Raw genomic sequence first — 20,368 nt, 5'->3', positions numbered from 1 at the left:
GACCACCAGAGGGAGACCTCAAGTCAGGCACACTACTAATCAGGCTTACTGCCCAACAGCTGGGCTAGGCCTATATAAGCCCAGTGACCAGTCACTCAGTGCTGGGTCTTTGCCAAAGTTCTGAGCCAAGCTCTTAGCTGGTAACTTTGGGTATTAAGGTCTGTGAGCCCTTGTGTTACAACTCACTTCTGTGCTGCGAGGGTGTCCATGTTTTTACACGTCCCATCCCCTCTCCAGTTTTCCCCCTTAAATCTGTCTCTCTCCCAAGGCTCCCCTTAGCCATTACAGTTCCTCCCTCTTTTACCAGTTCTACAATCTAACTGTTTCGCACACAGGCCTACCATCATTAGAGTGTGGTTGCTCACCCAGTAGGCTGTTGGTATCCTCACCTATCTGACCTGGGTTTGAGCCCATGTTATAGAAAGACCCAGCCATGGACCCAGCTCAACAGTTAGACCTAGCACAGGTGAAGGTGGTTCTGACTAATCAGGGGGTGACTGTTGGTCGACATGAGCAGGCCCTGCAACAGATCACTTCTCAGTTGCAGGCCCTGACATACCTCCTGACATGAGCACCAGTGCCTTTGGCTGCCCCTAATCAGGAGGAAGCAGCGGCAGAGCCAGCCCAAATCCTGCCTACCTTGCACTCGGAGCTGTTGCTCCCTGCCCCTCAGTGCTATGCCAGTGAGGCAGGAGGATGTAGGGGGTTCCTCCTTCAATACTCACTGGCTTTTGAGCAGCAGCCCCCTTGGTTCCCCACTGAGTGAGCTAAGGTGGCATACATCATCTCCCTTCTGACTGGGCAGGCTCTGGCTACCCCACGTCTGGGAGCACCAAACAGATGTATGTTCCACTGTGACAGAGTTCACTGCTGCCCTCAAGCGGACTTTTCACCATCCAGTCACTGGAGGGGAGAAAGCTTCCCCTCTCCTTTATATACGGCAGGGGAAAAGAGCGGTGGCCGATTACGCTATTGAATTCCACACTCTGGTGTCCAAGAGTGGATGGAACCCCACAGCGATGACTGGCGCTTTCCAAAGGGCCTCAGTGAGGAGCTTAAAGACAAACTGGTTCACCAAGATACTCCTGCCTCTCGCGATGACCTGATCGATCTGGTATTGCGAATTGACAATCGCATATGGGAGAGGCACAGAGCACAGGGACCAGAGATCAGTTGAGGCTCTCACGAAGCTCCGCATGCTCTTAGCTCTGTTCATGTGCCTGACAAGCAGGGGAAGTCCAGATTCCAGCCAATGCAGCTCGGACACACCTGCCTTTCCCGAAGTGAGCGAGATGCTCAGGTGCGGGAGGGGAGGTGTCTGTACTGTGGAAGCTTGGGTGATCTCTGCCCAGCTTGTCCTGAGCTCCAAGGAAAAGACAATGTCAAGGGAGTGAGGACCTCTGATGGAGTCAACCAGTCCTCCCCGAGCTCAAGGGTTGTTCCTCAGTACCACAATTGCTTGGGGAATGTCTGAAACACATCTCCAGGCATTTATGGACTCTGGAGTGGCAGGCAACTTTCTCGACGCTAGGTTAGCCAACAACTTAGCCCTGCCACTGGTCCCACTGGACGAACCCCCACCCATTGCCACCATCGATGGTCGGTCCCTTGAGCCAGGGGTTGTTAGCCATCAGACTCGTCCAGTCACATTGTGAGTTGGCCCACACACTGAACAGATTGCGCTGTATATTATCCAGGCTCCTGACTTGCAACTGATTTTGGGGTACCCCTGGCTTCAGCGACATAATCCCCATGTGGACTGGCTGACCCACTGAGTGGTGTCTTGGGGTTTGACATGGCAAACCTCCTGTTGGCAGCCACCCAAGCCTCGGTCTGGGTCTGGTCATAATCTGGTCATAGTGATGGTCTGGACCTGTCTCAAGTCCCCCAGGAATACTGGAACCTCGGGGAAGCATTTAACAGAAGACCCAACTATTGCCTCCCCACCGGCCATATGACATGGCCATAAACTTCCTCCCAGGCTCCAGTCCCCCTTGAGGCCTCCTATTCTCCCTTTTGGGGCCTGATCGTGGAGTACAGATGCATTTTGATTCCTGTATTGATTGTTGTTGAGGACCAGATGCAGCATAGATGCTGGAACACACCCGCCGCCTTTCCGATCCTACATCGAACGTCCGCTTCTGAGCCACCGTCATTATTGGATACTATGCTGCCGAGATATGTGAACTCGTCGATGTCCTCCACCGTTTGCTGCCCAATAGTTATCTGCACCTTGGTTTGACGATTCACCCGCATGGCCTTGGTTTTGTCTGTGTTAATGCGCAAGCCAACCTTTTCCGCTTCACCCTCAAGGCATGTTGTCATGGATTGTAGAACCGGTTTTGTATTTGCTAGCAAGGCAATGTTGTCTGCGAAATCGAGATCAGTGAGATGAGATCCATTTGTCCAAGGGATTCACTGGGCTCATCATCACCTTTTTCATGACGTAGTCGACTGTGAGCAAAAAGAGAATTGGCGACAGGATACATCCTTGCTTGACTCCGGTTTCGATGTTGAAGAAGTCTGTGTAGCCATCGTCTGTCCTGACGCAGCAGCTAGAGCTGATATATAGGTTCTGGAAGACGTTGACAAACCATTGTAGAATGCCATAGGCTCGTAAAATTTTCCACAAGGAGCCCCTGTGGACGCTATCAAAAGCCTTTTTGAAGTCGATAAAGTTGATGAGCAGGAGGCGCTGGAATTCGATGCACTGTTCGATGATATTACGAAGCATGTAAATCTGCTCACTGCACGATCGGCCCACTCTGAATCCGGCTTGCTCTTCCCGGAGAATTTTGTCCACTGCATGTTGTAGGTGCCATAATAGAACGCTGCAGAAGACTTTCCCAGGAACCAAGAGGAGTGTAATGCCCCGCCAATTGTTGCAGTCGGTGTTATTGCCTTTCTTGGGGAGTTTAACGATTACTCCTTTCCTCCAGTCACTTGGGACGCTCTGATCTTGCCAGCACTTGTTGAACAGCACTGTGAGGGTGTTTGCAATTGCGTCTCCACCGTGCTTTAGTATTTCCGTTGCTATCTCATCTAGGCCGGGTGCTTTGTTGGCTTTGAGTGTTCGAATAGCCACCTTAGTTTCCTCGATAGTGATTAGATAAAGATTAACTACCAGGTCTGGAGGTGGCGGTGTGGCGCCAAAGTCATAGGTGTTGGCAGGGGTAGGCTGGTTCAAGGTTTCCTTGAAGTGTTCTATCCAGCACGCGTCTTGTTCTTCTCTGGTGAGCAGAAACACCCCATCTTTGTTTTTGATGGGTGCACTTGAGTTGCTCCATGCCCCAGTCAACTCTCGTACAATGCAGTACAGCGTCTTATTGTCATTCTTGCTAGCCGCCTCATGTGCTTCGGCTCCTTTGCATTCCAACCATGCCTTCTTGTCAGATTTGCAGCTTCATTTGACTGCCCTATCCAGTTGCCGATATTGCTCTGCTGTGGTTTCCTTGTCAGGGTCAGCTTTTGCCTGTTCGCGTCGGCATTTTGCGATTTTCCTTTCGTCAATCAGGCTCCAAGTTGGGTCCCGTATCCAACGTTCTTTCTGTGTCCCGCATCAGCGACCCACGGTTTCCTTTACCGTTTCTATGACTGCTTGTTTGAATGCCATCCAGTATTCGTCAATGTCGCCTGCATCTTGGAGTAGCTCGAACCGATTTCTCAACTCCAGTTGGAATTGTTTGACCGCGGCAGGTTCTTTCAGCATCTCCACAGCGTAAGGACGTTGTCATTGCTTTTGTTCTCTCCATTTGAGCCGTAACTGAATTGAGGATCGTACGAGATAATGGTCTGATCCAACGTCCGCTCCGCGATAGGCTCTGACGTCCAACAGTGCTGAACGCCATCGCCGAGAGATACAGATAAAGTCAATTTCATTGTATGTGGCTCCATCCGGCGATCGCCAGGTTTTCTTATGGATGTTTTTGTGTCGGAAGTATGTGTTACCAATGCAGAAATTGTTCATATTGCTAAAGGATAGTAGTCGTTCACCATTATCGTTGGTCTGTCGCCCCGAACTGTGTGGACCAATGATGTTTTCTAAGCCACAACGGTTGTCGGTAATTTGCGCATTGAAATCACCGATGAGAAATTTAACGTCATGGGTCGGGATTTCATCAATGGTGTTTTGTAGCAGTCCGTAGAACGTATCCTTCTGATCGTCATCGGAGTCTTCGGTTGGAGCATATACTTGGATAATGGAAGTTTTAGCGTGTCTTGATTGAAATCGCGCCATGATGATGCGATCGTTGATAGGTTTCCATCCAAGCAGTGCACATGATGCCTTTTTACTAAGCACCAATCCGACACCATGAATATGGTGCTCCACATGTCCTGAATACAGGACTGACTTGCCATCACTTACGATCTTTCCCGATCCAGTCCAACGCATTTCGGAGATGCCCAATATGTCAAGATTGTAGTTGTCAAATTCATGTAGAAGCTGGGCGAGCTTCGCACCTTCGCAGAGAGTTCTAACGTTCCAGGTGCCTAATTTGGAAATAATTTTTGCATCGAAGGTTCCAGTCTGCATCGGGCGTTGGACACCCTCGCGGGTTTGCTCCAGCACCGTCATCAAGTTAGAGGTATGGCCAAGGTATGGGCTGTGGAAAACTGGCCTAGACCCACCTCAGTGCATCTGGTCCAATGCTTCCTGGGCTTCACAAACTTCTACTGCAGGTTCATCAAGAACTTTAGCATGGTTGCAACACCACTGACCGCGTTGACCATTTAGGCATCTGAACAGTTGTGCTGGTCCACTAAAGGCCAGCAAGCGTTCAAAGAACTAAAGCACCATCTAATCATGGCTCCTATTCTTCAGCTCCCTGATGCAGAGCTTCCATTTATCATTGAGGTGGATGCATCTGAGGTCGGTGTTGGTGCAGTTCTGTCCCAGCGATCAGGAGAGGACAGTCAGGCGCTGCCACTTAGCCTGGCGAAGGGCACACAGGGCTCTTATCTGCTGCTGCAGCTCAGAAACATTACACCAACAAGAGACAGCGACCAGCGCCGACTTATTGGCCTGGACAGCGGGTTTGGCTATTGGCCAAGGACTTGCCTTTGAGAGGGTATCCCCGCAAACTCGATCCTTGCTACATTGGGCCGTTCAAGGTCCTTCACTGCATTAACCCTGTCTCTTATCGCCTTGCCATTCCCCTGTCGTTGAGAGTCCACCCCACTTTCCACGTGTCTTGCCATAGGCTCGTATTGTGTTCGGTGGGCCCCTCCAACCCGCCGGGTCCACGCATGGTGAACGGTGCGCCAGCATACACGGTCAAGCATTTTCCCCCTCAAATCTGTCTCTCTCCCAAGGCTCCCCTTAGCCATTACAGTTCCTCCCTGTTTTATGGTTTTGTTTGGGATGTTTTAGTTTGGTTTTCCCCAGGGCATTGGGGCTGCCATTCTTCCCGTTGCATCCTTGGTTGTCCCTTTTCCCATGCTCGGCATGGTGTTTAGTTTTTCCTCTAGTTTTGTCATCCTCCATCCCTTTTACGGGCAGGTAGTTTTATAGCTGCCACAATCTAGTGGGTATTCATCTTGCAACAAAGCAGACGAGGTTCACTCACCACCTTTTGGTTATTTACTTTTCTTGTTTCTACGATCTAACTGTTTTGCACACGGGCCTAGCATTCTTAGAGCGTGGTTGCTCGCCCAGTGGGCTGTTGGTATCCTCACTTTTGTGACCTGGGTTCAAGTCCACATTACAGCATATATATGCTTTGTTTGTCCTCTGTTCAACCTAAGGCTAATTAAATTTAGATTTTAGATTACTTACCATAATTTGGCTCGCAATATCCAGAATCTCCCCATCTCCACTGAACGTAGCTTGATTGGTTACAGAAAGGGCTTTTCTCTGGATATCAAGTAAAGAAGGTTGCCAAAGTCATATCATTACATCTGTGTGCTAAAAATGAAAATAGCTGTGCATTTTTGTGGCACTTTTTGTGTGTGGTGGACTGAGATTAATGAAAAACTATTCTATAGATAGGAACATTACCAAGAAATGATTATTACCATGTTGTTGACAGAAGCAATGAAATTATCAGCCTGCTGGAAGAAGGTGGAGGCTTCCAAAGCGAGCTGTAGATTGTCCTGACAGTCTTTTAGGTGGGACTGAATTTTCAACCACCTAGAACCCAAAGATACATACTGTATTGAAACCAGTACATGTGGTCCCACTTCAATAAATGAGCGCTGGCTCTGTGGGAATTATCATAAGTGGGATTTATAACTCACATTTTGTTAATGTGCTTCCTCCTAGTGGAAATGTTCTTTCCCTCACCCTTTCCCTGTTTCTCCAGTTTGAGAGCCAGTTGGTTGATCTCCTCATGAAGGTTTCTATATAGCTGCTTATCCTAAAATGATATAGAAAATACTTCAGAAATTTACTTCAGATATACATTCTGTAGTGGCATGATGATGCTATGCTTATAAATGTCTGCGGTTATCTCTTACTGAGATTTTGATGGCTTATTTTAAAAGGCCTCACCTGTTTCAAATCTAGTAACTGTCGAGTCAGCTGCAACTTATCATTGTTTTCTCCAAGGGGGCTGGCCAGCGATGGCTCTTCTTCCTGCTGGCACATATAAAAGTGTTTGCTTCACAATCCTAATTGTTTCAGCCCAGCTATTGCTTTTCTTTGAGGAAAGCTACTGTTGTTTTAAATTAACCTAGCTACCACAGAAGAGAGGTAACAGAATGGTCTTGTTATGCAACATCTTAGACTGCTGGAAGCTGAAAGATTTTAAAATATTGATGAGATAGATAAAGGGAATAATATGAATCACTATTAAAATTTTCCAGGGCAATAAAGGCAAACCAATTCTGGGAATTGTTTGAGGGATCTTTGGTTTATCTAGTATAGACAATTAAAAAATGGCAGTAAAATTTTAAAATTTCCGAATTTCTACATCATGGGATGGAATTTATTTACCTTCTGTTTGATCCAGGCCTCCAGCTTATCCACCTTCTTGTTGAATTCATGCAGACTTTGGAATCCACTAATTACTCTGGTTTGATTGGCAGCTGTCTGTTTAAGTGTGTTCCACTGGTCTCTGAGCTGGCTGAGCTGCTTCCTCACCATATCAGAGGTTGGGTTCAGCTTGCACATCAATTGCTCTCCCATCTGTATCAACCGATTATATCTAAAGGTCACTTGGAATGTCTTCACAAGTGCTTATAAGATAGCAGACATGTCAGTCAAGAGCATTTAAAATGAGAAAGAGATTCATTGACTGGTGTTCTGCTGAAGACTTGAAGTTTCTAGAGTATTACTTTCTACCATGTCTCTCTTGTCCTGACCTTATTTAATTAATGTATGGCTTTTGCTGTCATGGTACACTCCCCTTCCCACTGACCACGTGGGACAGCCCGGCACATGCAGTGGGAGTGGATTGTGTTCAATGTGACTTGTTTGTTGCCACACTCGCTTGTTAACACACAATGCACCATATTCTTTGTTTTGTCTTTGTTTGTATTTAAACCCCTGTGTGTTGTACCATGATGTCGGTCATTGTTCATGTTCATGTTAGTTGTTAACACATGGCAAGTTCTTGTACCTGTTGTTTATTATTTACATCATACTGCACTATCTGGTAATGTGTGAGTACCATATTGTTTCTAGTTTGTGTCTTGTGTGAATAAATGTCTACATCAAGAGAGGTCTGTGTGTCCTGCTCCTTGCCCTGTAGCACTCTGGCCATCAAAGAATGGCCGACCACAGGACACCAACTCACTTGACCACCACAGAACTGCTCACAGGGATGCTCTTAAGGTCAAGCTATCAGGACAGGCCACACTGGAGGAGGAGGACACAGCCTATTCCAGGCAAGGAAGGGAACCCCCCTGGAATTTCTTAGGGGTGGCTAGTGCTACCGGGCCAGGCCCATAGGGATCTGATTGGGTGGTCTAGTGGGTCTAGCTAGGTCTCCAGCTAGTGCTTCTCCTGTCTCTTCTCTCTCTTTCTCTTCCAGAACTTGGCAGGTCCACCCAAAGCCCAGGATTGCCTCAAGGGCTTTGCCTCCATGATGGGCTTTCCCTGGGCAGCTGGTGATGTGTAGGCTGTAGTCTGAATTAGCACATCTGGACCCAGGGTGGACGTGCCCCTCTGAGTATCCTGTAGGGCCCATGTGGGTGCATTATGTTGTCTGTCTTGGCTGGGTCCCGCTAAGGCTGCTGTCATCGATTATCACCACAGTGCTTCCAGTCCCGTTGAGGCTGCTGGTCTCCACTACACTTCCCATCCAGTTGAGGCTGCTGCTGTCACTGTTATCCGCAATGCTTCTGGCTCCGTCAAGGCTCCTGCCTACTGAAGCTATCAGACCCACCACGGAGCATCACCGTACTGCCCTGGGAGAGGCACAGACCTTCCCTGTCATGTGTTGAGAGACCTTCCTTGACCTCCTAGCTCGCATTGTGTTGGGTGGGCACCAGGCTTTACCATGCCACGGTGGCCTGGGGTTTGCTGTCCTGAATAAGGATGCCATGGGAGCTGCACCCTTGGGGGGGTACTGTCACGGTACGCTCCTCTTCCCACTGAGCACGTGATACAGACGCTATGTGCAGTGGTAGTTTACTGTTGACTGTGTTCAATGTGACTGCCTTGTCTGTTGCCATATCCCCTTGTTAACACACACCTGCACCTTGTACCTTGTATCTTTTTTTGTATGTTTACCACTGTATGTTGTACCATGGTGTCTGTAATGTGTGAGCGCCATATTGTTTATCGTTTGGGTCTTGTATGAATAAATGTCTGTCTATGTCGAGAGAAGTCTATGCATCCTGCTCCTTGCTGTGCGGCACTCGGGAAATTACATTTGCAAGCTGTCATTTAATAACAAAATGACTTTTTTTGTGTCCATTTACATTTTTGAAGCCTTAAACGTGCAGAAAGCACTTACTAAATTTGTTTTCATCATAATTAGTAGACATAGTAAAGTTCATTCATGTTTCATTAAAGAAGGTATCAGGCATTGAAATCACCTGGTTAAGCTGAATGAGTGTGTTCTCAAAGTCCTTCAGGTCTCTCTGGAGAGTCTGGGTCACTTCCTCCCAATCCATCATGGAACATGTCTGAATATCTTTGAGTTTCTTTAGCTTCTCTTGGATCCATGCCTCAGCCTAAATGAGTTAACAGAAATAAAAAATCTGTTGTTATTTACAAAGTTTTTCAGTTCACAGGTATGTAATTTTCCCTGCTTTGTATAAGGTTTTAATTGATTTAATTGAATTCATTAAACTTCAAAAAAGAGGTATACATTATTATCTCTGTGTACGAGTATGTGTATGTATTTGTCCTTTTTCTACTTTTCCTTTACATTTTTACTTTGTATTTTACTTCTGAAATATTATCATATGACACCTTACAAGCACTGGAAAAGCTGAGACTCCTGCACCTACACTGAACTGATCTAAATATATCTAACCATCTGAAATGCTGTTCAACTTGCTGTTCTGCACTCATATGGACTATACGTGATGTAGTATATCATGGACTGTTTATAAGCTGGGATGCCTAGGGAGGATGGGTTCCCTCTTGAGTCTTGCTCCTCCCAAGGGTTCTTCCTTAATCCACCCAGGGTGTTTTTGCTCATTAGGGATCTTGACCCAGACATTTGTAAAGATGCTTTGTGCAAACATGTGTTGTAAAAAGTATTATATAAATAAATTTGACTTTGACATTCTATGTATTTAAAGGTATTTAAAGTCAATTTCTTGCTCTCCTGCTCCATTAAGATCTTCAGTCTTGAAACACTGTATTAAACAAATTCATTTCAAAATTAGAGTAGTTTATGTTATATATCTGAGAGGAACTTCAGCAACTCCAGAACAGCTCTAAGGCTCCAGTACTATCATTCCTCATGGAGGAACAGTTACTTCTGTCTTCACATACAGTAACACTTCAGAAACATTTCAAGTAGACTTCTCTGTTCTGCAAATGTGTTATTCACAACACAAGTTTCTTTTGGCTGGCTTGCAAGTTGCACAGGTCCTTTTGAAACTGCCATTTCTAGCTACATCTGTGTTGAAATCAAAAACAGGTGGCCAAATCAAGAAAGATCCCAGCCGTGTTTATTTGGTATGAACACAATATATGACCAACCACTGTGTGGTCTTCAAACGCCCACCCAGGTCAGAGTATTTGAGTAGATATTGAAATGAGCTCGTCATATCTAGAGCAATCAATATGGTGGGTTATTGATAGTGGGTTGTGATTAAAGAGGTTCATTTTTGTGAATGTTTTTGGAAATAATTATTATATTTTAAAATATTGATTTAAAATATAGTTTAAAGCATTTGTAATCATAACATATTTTTCTAAGAACTGGTGACTAACAGTGTTCTTGAGTCTTGGGGTATTTCTGTTTTCAAATTTTGTGTAAACAGTGCCTCTTCTATCTCTACTGGTAGCCACAGAGAAACACTGCTTCACTCAGGGAGTCCTTTGTTATTAAAAGAGGCCCAGTTTTAATTATGTAATCTTTACAAGACATTTGCCTCTGTATGATCTTGTCTCCTCAAATCATCTTTTATTTAAAAGTATAAGTAAATGAGTAGTTAGTCTTTTGCTACTAGAGTCTTGAACTCCTGGTTCAAGCTTCATTTATTTCTCATAAACATCGAAGCTTCTTTGCCAGATTTAACAATATACAGATCCAAAAGAAAATGAGACCACTTCAGTTTTTTTCTTAAATCAGCATCTGCACATGTACAGCAGCCATTCCATTCAAGTGTTTGTTGAATTCCTTCACAGACACACCTCATTCTACTTAATGAGATGCTGAACAGGTATCAACAAAATCCTTAACAAAATCCTATTCTAACGAGCAACAGTATAAAAACCACTGCTGCTCTCATCACTATTCTCTTATTATAGAACTAGCTAGATGGGAAAGGTAGTGCTAGGACTACCCAAAAAGTAAGTGTAGTCAAAATACAGCTACAGACCATGCCAAAAGAGTTGAAAAAAATGGTTCTTAATAAGGAAAAGAAGGGTTCAATTGTAGTTTTACTGGCAGAGGGATACAGTAAGCATCAGGTTGCTTCCATCTTGAAAATTTCAAAAACTGCGGTTCACAAGAACAAGGTCGAGCAGTAAACACATGGGACAACAACAGCTACAGACTGGGAGAGGTCAAAAATGACTCTCTACTGTCCATGATGATCATCACCTCAATTCGAATGTCACTTAACCGTAAGATGACATCAAGTGACCTACAGAAAGAATGGCATGCAGCAGCTGGGGTGAATTGCACAGTGAGTACGGTTCGAAACAGGCTTCTGGAGGCAGGGCTGAAGCCATGCAAAGCTAGAAAAAAGCCCTTCATCACTGAGAAGCAAAGAAGAGCCAGACTGAAGTTTGCGAAAGACCATAAGGATTGGACAGTAGAAGACTGGAATAAGGTCATATTCTCTGATGAGTGCAGTTTTCAGCTTTGTCCAACACGTGGTTGTGTAATGGTTAGATGGAGACCAGGAGAGGCATACAAGCAAGAGTGTCTCACACCCACTGTGAAATTTGGTACAGGATCAGTGATGATCTCGGGGTGTTTCAACAAGGCTGGAATCGGGTAGACTTGTCTTTTTGAAGGACACATGAATCAAACCACTTGCAAAACTGTGCTGGAAGAAAACTTGCTTCCTTCTGCTCTGACAATGTTCCCCAACTCTGATGATTGTTTTTTTCAACAGGACAATGCTCCATGTCATACACCCAGGTCAATCAAAGTGTGGATGAGGGGCCACCAGATCAAGACCCTCTCATGGCCAGCCCAATCTCCAGACCTGAACCCATTGAAAACCTCTGGAAAGTCATCAAGAGGAAGATGGATGGTCACAAGCTATCAAACAAAGCCGAGCTTCTGGAATTTCTGTGCCAGGAGTGGCATAAAGTTATCCAACAGCAATGTGAAAGACTGGTGGAAAGCATGCCAAGATGCAAGCTGTGATTAAGAATCAGGGTTATTCTACCAAATATTTCTTGACTCATCCTTAGTTGAAATATTGGTACTGTACTGTTTATAAATTAATATGAGCTTTCTTTGCATTATTTGTGGTCTGAAATTTCTGTAACTGTTTTGTTATTTTGACCATTAGTCATTTTCATAAAAAAACATGCTCTAAAATATAATATTTCTATCTGGAATTTGGAAGAAATATTTCCAGTAGTTTATAGGATAAAACAAAACTGCTCAGCCTGGATATACACATACCCATCAATTGTAAAACTAGAGAAACTGATAATTTTGTAGTGGTCTCTTATTTTTTTCCGGAGCTGTATATGTTAACAATAATGGACTATGGACTATACTATGATATAATTTAGATGCAAAAATCATACATATACATTATATGGTTTAACTAATTGTGAAAATAAGGGCTTTTTCCTGTCTCTACAGAAGCCAGATATAATTAAATAAGTTTCACAGAGCTTCTTACAGAAGGAGATTGTAAATAAGATGGTTGTGGGCTTTTTATTTGAGATTTTAAAACTCATCATAAGGCTCATCTGCTCTATGCTGCTGTACAGTATTCTGTGCTACTCTATGGCATTGTATGCTACTATATGCCACTCTGCACTGCTACTATAGTTACACAGTTTAACTAACATTGTTACTTGACTAAAACACTGTAAAAACATATGCATGTGATTAGAACCATATGAAAACTAAGCACACGTCTAAAACCTATTTCCTAAAAAAATTGATCAACTGGTGTGAACCACTAAGCCATGTTACAGGGTCTCTCTTAACACACAGATGAATTTTCATACTGAATGCAGTTTTGCTCCTCTCTAGAAAAAAACCCATCAACATAAAAACTCTCAGTGGTCAATGTCTCCAGGCAGTTGTGGCCAGTGTCCCTAAGCCGAACTTTCTGAAAAATGTCTTTGCATGTCAGAAACAGCATAGCCGTGAGATAAGACAAAAGTTTAGGCCGCTCTGCATCATCCTAGTGAGCAAGAGGCGTGAAGAGACGAGGCCAAACAATGATCTCATCACCAAATAATTGCTCCTCTTGTGGCTGGACCCCTTTCCCTCTCCCCTGCCTGTTCCCATGCCCCAGATGAAAAAGGAAAGAACAAAAGTTATAATGAGCATGAGATGGTGCTGAAACTTGTGGTATTGTCAGAGGACAGTGACTGTCAATTTCCATCTCTCTAAGGCACTTTTCCTTGCCTACTACTTTTTTAAGCTTTAGCAATGCCCTTGTTTGCACATTAGATCATTTCTCATCTTTCATCAGAGTCTCAGCTGTAAAGGTTGAAAAGTATGATTAGTCTCATAGAGGTCCATCACTACAAATCAGGAAAGGACAAATAATTTTCAGTGAAAATTAAAATACCAGTATAAAATACATAGTAAATAGAATTCAGATATTCTAATCTGCATTATGTGATTTGCAAGATGCAAAATACATAATTATATATAAGAATAATGTGATACCTGAGATATCTCCTTGCTGAAGAGTGCATTTTGCTGTGTGAAAAAGTAGTCCTTTTGAACAGACAAAACTTTTGAAACCATGGAGACCTCGTTTTGTCTGCAGGGAGAGCTGTTCCCCTTGACAAGATCATTTTTGAGTGACTGGGATTGGAGCACTGGAGTCTGTGTGCAAAAGATTGGACAAAACACATTCTCAAAAACACACAGAAATTGTCCAGACAAAACTAACACAAAGCAAACATTTCTGAACAACAAGGTAGAAGCCTTTATTCTATCATTTGGTACTTGCTAAAAGATCACAAACTCAATCAAAAATTACATTTGGACTTAAATGGACTTTAAGTTACCAAACAGGGCAACTATTAAAATTACATTTGATTAGTTTGTGCCAATCCAATATGGAAAAGCTATCTTTTTAAAACACCATGTTATCTTCAGTTTATTTTAACTACTGTTACAATAAACTGCACATTCCAGCAGTATTTTAAAAGAATTCAAATATTTCTTCTTATTTTACATTCAAAATGGTGGCATATGGGAAAACTTTCACTCCAACTTGGCCTGGGTGTGGTAAAAGCATTGACTGCAGCTCTAAACCATATTGGTGAATCAAGAGGAAAGTTAGCCAGCACCATAATCACCTCAGCAGGAGGGAATGTAAAACTGTCCATTTTAATAGTTAATTACACAGTTTACACATCAGAAATCCATTGCAAGCATATGTCTAACAGCTTCTAAGTTTTGTTTAGCCAAAGAGCAATTGTCAGCACAACAAATGATGATGATGGCCATCAGGACAAATTAGGAAGGCTGCTAAGATTTCAGTGGCAGAAATTTGTTCCCTCTTCCTTCAGCCAGGAAACATCTGCATTGAAGGGAAAAAGCATCGAATCTTATTTGCTTTTCCCCCTTCTTGTCATAAATCAAAAACATCATATTTGTGTGTTACAGTAACCACAGACAAAGAAATCTTTTGTTTTTCATCCACCAATCATTTGCATTTATTTATTTATTTTTACTGTTTTTGAAGGGCACCATATTTGCATTCATTTTAGTAGATACTGAGATGTGTCATTGTGTACTGCAGATGTCTGTGTGGGTCCTGTCTTCCGCTGCCTGCTATCCTGTGTGACTTCACGTTTTCCACATGGAAGTTCCCTGCCCCTCTCTGAAATGTGTAGCTGGGCTTACACAACACCAAAATGTGCTTCAAATGACTCATGTCTTAGACCTGAGGCAAGGCAACCTGTTTGTTTTGACCGGCAAAAGACCTTAACATTGCAAATAAACATCCATAACAAAAGCTGTGCAACTCCTGAACAGGCGGGTGGTGCACAGGTAGTCATACCACATACTCAATATGATCAAAGGGCATTTTGTTTTCTTAGGGCCTTGACTCAGATTAACCCAAAATGGCCATAAATGTTTCAACACTGCTTTTTACAAAATCCAACTGAAAATTTAAAATAATAATTTGTTTAGGCTTGGCTCCTTTTACAAATGACATCACTTCCTAAATTCCAAGGGACCATTATGATAGGCACATCTGGATGTGGCTGAACTCTCACCACTCAAAATGTGATTCATGATCAAAACACATACACTAAGTTATGCTCATACATATCCACTCAGTTATGCTCTTAAAGCTCTTAAAATATCTTCTGAATGGTTCCTTAAGATCACCCTTTTTGCAGTCTGAGGACTCCTAAGCACCTGTGATGCAGTTAACAAATACTGGGTGGAAAATGTAGAAGCTCTGAGTTACCGCAGAGGTAAAATTAAGCACATACATAATTTTTGCAGGTTCTTATTTACCAGCTCTTAGAGAAAGAGGAAACTGTGCTATATGCATGATACTATGAACTAGGATATATCCTAGATTTAGTTTTTAAAAAATATAATTAATAAAATAAAATGACACTTATGAAAAACCTTTACAAACTAAGCTTGGGAAAAAAATATAACAGAATTCATTTCAGTAATATATTATTTGAACAATATTCACCTGTTGGACATCTAAACATCTCTCCAAGTTAAGCAGAAATCCACTTGTTTGCTCATTGCTGCTACTTGGTTCATTATTTGAGTCTCTGTGCAACAAAACCTAAAAAAACATAAAAAGGAGACATAACATTTAGAACCACTGCAGTTTCGGGGTCTGGTTGATTTTGCTTACTTTAATCCTTTAAGGACACTAGTGGATAGAATCTGTATAGATGTATTAAAACTACCCTAAATTCTCAAGGTAGGATTTACAGAATGGCCCTTTCAACTGAATCACTTACATCATTTGAAATCCTGCAGTCATTCCTGGAAAAGCTTTAACTGCATAAATACATAACTTCAGTCTACTTCTTTTCATTAGAATTACAATCGTTCCCATTATGCTACATGCATAAATGTACAATCAACTATGGAATAGCAAGTCCAGACAGAAAGAAAGAAAGATGACCTCATCATTCTCCCTGAAGCATGAATGAATAATACATTAGTGTATTATCGTTTCCATAGCACTCACATGATGTAGTTAACTGCTCACTGTGGCTTTGGCAAACAACTAAGGACAAGATTTTTAAACAATGGCTTTTCATATTCGGGCAGGTTTGGTGCTATTTATCAGAATTATATCAGTTTAAGTTAAATCAACTTCAGAGATAAAATGTACAGTATGTGATTTGTGGAGGTTCATTTTTAACTAATAATAATAATAATAACAACAATAATAATAATAATTAGCATTTCATTAATCTCCGATTTGTCTGCTAAAGATCAAATCATAATCATAATCGTAATCTGGTCACCATGAAGCTAACCTACTAGGACCTACCACAGGTATTAGCCTTTTTCCCTTTTTAATGACCATTAGGTGTTCCTGTCCATGTCAACATGCAAATTTCAAAACTGAGCCTGATGGCAAAAAATCTAGACTAACCTTCACCTGGGTATGGTGAACGCAGAGCATTATAAATCTAGACTAACACTCACGTGGGTAGGTAAAAGCAGAGCTGTATAACACTAACACTAACCTAGGTTTGGTGAAGGCAGAGCAGTATAAATTGATTCTATCTCCATTTTGTAAGTCCTTATGAAATTTTGTAAGGAACTAACATTTGAAACATAAAGGTTTTATGCTTCACACCAAGCCCTAATTTGAAACTGTGCCTATGATATTGCCTGTTCAGTATTATCACGTACACTACCAATGAGTTAGTCAATACTTAGAAAGGTTAGCAGATTTATTTAAATACAAAAAAAACCCCCATTAATTAGCATCTGAAAGCATGAAGTGAAAAGGTGAATAGACAGGTCTAAACATTTTTGCCTGGTTTATTTTGATTTTGTTGTTCATTTGTTATAGTTTTGTATTTGTAACAGACACTACAGACAAAACTAGTCTTTGACATTTTTGAGGGACTGATATATTTTAAACGGACTACATGTTAAATGAACTTATTACTGTTAATCGGTACATTTGCTACATTTTATTTGCTGGAACAGCAAAGCATTTTTATCTACCCATTATTTTCCTTGATGGTAAACACTTAAGGATACAGGCTATCTTTTCATTTTTTATACTTTTTCTTTTCTTCTATCTATCTATCTATCTATCTATCTATCTATCTATCTATCTATCTATCTATCTATCTATCTATCTATCTATCTATCTATCTATCTATCTATCTATCTATCTATCTATCTATCTATCTATCTTTCTTTCTTTCTTTCTTTCTTTCCAGATTGGACAGTAAATTTGACAGTAACAATAAGTTACTTACTGGTACCTTGAAATGGGAACTTGGTTTTTTTTCGCAGCTAACCCCCACTATCCTCGGAAGTTGTGCGCTGTCAGTTGTGATGTTATTATTGTTGTTAATGTTCTCCGAATTTGGGTTTATTTTCATTTCACGCTGCTTTGCCCTTAGGATCTCTGTTTCCTTGGTGGTTTCCACACTGCTAGAAATGGTGATTTTTCGAATGGCTCTGGAAGTAGCAGTTGGAGAGGCTATGTTTCTGTTCAGGTGATCCTCTTTCACCATTTCCTCTTGACAACGCTTCTCTAGAGTGTCTTGGGTCATTACAGGCGCACAATGCCTTTCAGAGACACACATCTGAGGCTGGTCAAGGTAGAGAGACACCTTGTCATTTAGATTGTGCTGTAGCTTGCAGTTGTCCAACGACCGATTTGACATGTTATCCTCTGTCACATCTGAATATTTTGGCACAGCCGGCACTGACAGTTTAGTCCCGATTGTGAAAGGCTGAATTTTTCTTACAATGCTTTCTGACATAGTGTCGTTAAGCAAAGTGTATAAAAAAAATACAACTCAGTAACAAAAAGTTTAACAGTCTGAAACCTTTACTTACTTCCCTCTTCACTGTCTGAAACTCACCATCTAAAAAGTGCAGACAGGAATGAAGCAAAAGAGAGGAGGATATCTCAGTTGTCCACTTTTTTCTGCATGTTGAGAATGCAGAGGACGCAGCCCAGGATGGCCTCTTTGCACTCCTGAGATTGAACCCGGTCCCAAATGTGGCGCAGTGCGCTCCCAAGGTGCCAAGCGACCACAGTGAGGATCCTGCGGAGGAACTGCACAGCGGAGCCAGCTAATTTGCTACTGAGAAGTCTGATGACCACCGAGCGGAGCAAGAGCACAACGGCTGGCATGCTGCCTGACTGTGGAGAGAAAGAGAGAGAGAGAGAGAAGCAGAGAGCTGGAACGGGAGGGGGAGGTTTCGTGAATGAGGGATGAAGTCACTGAACTTGCTGTCTGTCAGAGCATGTGCGAAGCTCAGGCACGGGAAGGAGAGGACGTTGTAAACTCTGGCTGTCAAAACTTCCTCTCTGACCGAGAGCAGAAAGGCCGTGAAGATAAGAACAGGGTGGGAAGACGGCGAGCAACCCTAGCACAACCCTCTCAATCAGAGCAGCTCCAGTGTGAGGTAATGCTCTGAGACAATTGCAGCACACATACTACTCCTGCTGCTTTTCCCCACACACCCCAGAGCTCTTCAAAAATTAAATATTTAAAGAATACAGGATTTGTCGATCATCATTTTCAAAAATCTTTTCTTCCCTTCAGAAAAAATGTGGAATGGCTTTACAGTCCACAAGCTGATTCTCTTCACAGGATGTTTTTGAAAAAGTTCCTTCTTAAACCTGTCAGTCTCACCAAAAATACCAAAAAGCTCACAGGCCTAATATAAGACAAAATGAAGCAAAAGATGGCCAGGCTGAAGGAAAGAAATGTAGAAGAGCAAATGCAGGTGAAATTGTACTGTGCTCTGGTCACTGTCTGCAGAGAAATGAAACCGCTCTGCTGTTTCTCTTCTTGTCTCTGCTCACATAGCTGACTGCTGCAGTCTCAGTAACAGTTGTTAGATTGGGAGTAGGGGCCCAATGAAACTGCTTAGCTCTTTCACAAGTTCTTTTAAGGGAAAGCCCATACGAAGACAAATGTTTAGAACAAGTGATGGCTCTAGGTCTGACTTACGACCATTCAATGACAGGAATCCTGAAACACTTGTGGAGCTGACTCACCAGATTTAGAAACACTGATGAGTATGAAAAACAAGGCAAATTCCTGAACAAAGTAAGTGGGGCCACTCAGTAAGCTTTAATAAAAATGAACATATACTCTCAATATTGACTCAATATGAGATTTGCAAAAAAGATAAACCTTTTTATCTATTCTGTCATTTTTCTTTTTATACTTACATACTGTATTTTAATGTATGAAAGGTGCTATACAAAAATGTTATTACTATGTGAATATTCACATAAGCTAAAAGGCACTGAAAAGGATTTAGACATGAATTGTTTGTGATCATTATTTGATTTGATTTGTGATGATTATGTGATGTGTCTCTTAGCAGGGAACCATATGATAGAGTTTGGCTTGCTTAAGACATAGTGAGTGACTCTTGTGAAAAGCTTTGGTTTCACTATGAAGTCATTTGCACAGGGTTTTTAATGTGATACAGCTTTAACAATTACATACACTGTACATGAAGAGGGATTGGGGGAATGGAAATGGGTGGATGTCTGGAAAATATATCTTCAGTTCTACACAATTTCAAACATAAGAAGCCTGTCCTGGTACTCAGTGTCCTGGTACTCAAACTTGACCACAGGTGTTAAGAACCCTCAGTCACACTCTCATATGCAAACAGAGCTCAGAGCAGCCTTAAATTTGCAATCTCATGGGACTGCTTAGGGGTATAAGATCATATGGCAACTGCTAGAAAACAGAACCTGACAGATGCTCCTACAGACAGAGGGGGGGTTTAGTGGTCTTAATGTCTTTGCATTCATCTTGTCAAGCAGCTCTTTTTGAAAGGAAAGAGTTTTCTGCAAAAAAGGTTTTGACCCTTTAACCCTGTTCATTCTAAAATAAGGATTTAAAAATATTAGAAATATTTGCATCACAAATATCTTTGTCTTAGCACACAAGATATCATTCCCTCCTACAATGTCTCTGGTGCTAAGAAGGCAGTCTTAGACTTTCTAATTGTATAACTACATGTTGTAGCCTCCAGTCCTCCATGAAACACCACTGATGAGGTCATGTGCAAATACTCTCATGGGGGTGGTAGAGGATATAGGGCTACTCATTTATTTATTTTTTTTATGTTTTTCATTTTGAGAAACATCCCTTTTATAAATAAACTATAATGTTCATTTACAAATATTAATAATACCATTATTATTGCATGTCAAGCACAAAAAAATAAAAATAAAAAATTGTTTGTTAGTCTTTGAACTAAAGCATTTCCCAAACACATTTTAGTAAATACTCAGCCGAAAAACTGTTTGCACATAAAGTTTGCACAGAGTGCTACTTGAGAATAAAAAAGGTATCAGTCTCGTGCTCTTCAGTTTAGGGATCAGTTTCAGTTAAGAAACTGCAGCTTTTCATACAGGC

At 42.0% G+C, this 20,368-nt stretch overlaps 1 protein-coding gene across 10 annotated transcripts in view; it reads right to left on the bottom strand.

The window, feature by feature from the left end:
- Nucleotides 1–17,934, bottom strand: part of mymx (myomixer) — a 43,638-nt gene extending 25,704 nt beyond the window's left edge. For 7 of the 10 annotated variants that reach the window (XR_014126722.1, XR_014126720.1, XM_081725238.1 and 4 more), the window contains exons 1-9: nt 17,222–17,883; nt 15,451–15,549; nt 13,446–13,607; nt 8,983–9,120; nt 6,935–7,126; nt 6,491–6,577; nt 6,238–6,356; nt 6,016–6,130; nt 5,777–5,854 (exon numbers count right to left, since the gene is read on the bottom strand). Coding sequence is in view for 8 of the 10 variants with exons in the window: in XM_081725238.1 (XP_081581364.1) it covers nt 5,777–5,854; nt 6,016–6,130; nt 6,238–6,356; nt 6,491–6,577; nt 6,935–7,126; nt 8,983–9,120; nt 13,446–13,607; nt 15,451–15,549; nt 17,222–17,734 (1,503 nt within the window). In the remaining 2 variants the exon portion in view is untranslated. Of the gene's footprint in view, nt 1–5,776; nt 5,855–6,015; nt 6,131–6,237; nt 6,357–6,490; nt 6,578–6,934; nt 7,127–8,982; nt 9,121–13,445; nt 13,608–15,450; nt 15,550–17,221 lie in introns of all 10 variants that reach the window. The other 3 variants (XM_081725242.1, XM_081725239.1, XM_081725240.1) reach the window with 3 other exon arrangements.
- Nucleotides 17,935–20,368: the final 2,434 nt, after the last annotated feature.

This window comes from Electrophorus electricus, chromosome 12 (genome assembly GCF_041902795.1).
Source record: "Electrophorus electricus isolate QZ-2024a chromosome 12, ASM4190279v1, whole genome shotgun sequence".
In the NCBI taxonomy this organism is placed as follows: domain Eukaryota; kingdom Metazoa; phylum Chordata; class Actinopteri; order Gymnotiformes; family Gymnotidae; genus Electrophorus; species Electrophorus electricus.
The sequence above is the reverse complement of the archived record's forward strand: the minus strand, read 5'-3'. Positions and strand labels throughout refer to the sequence as shown.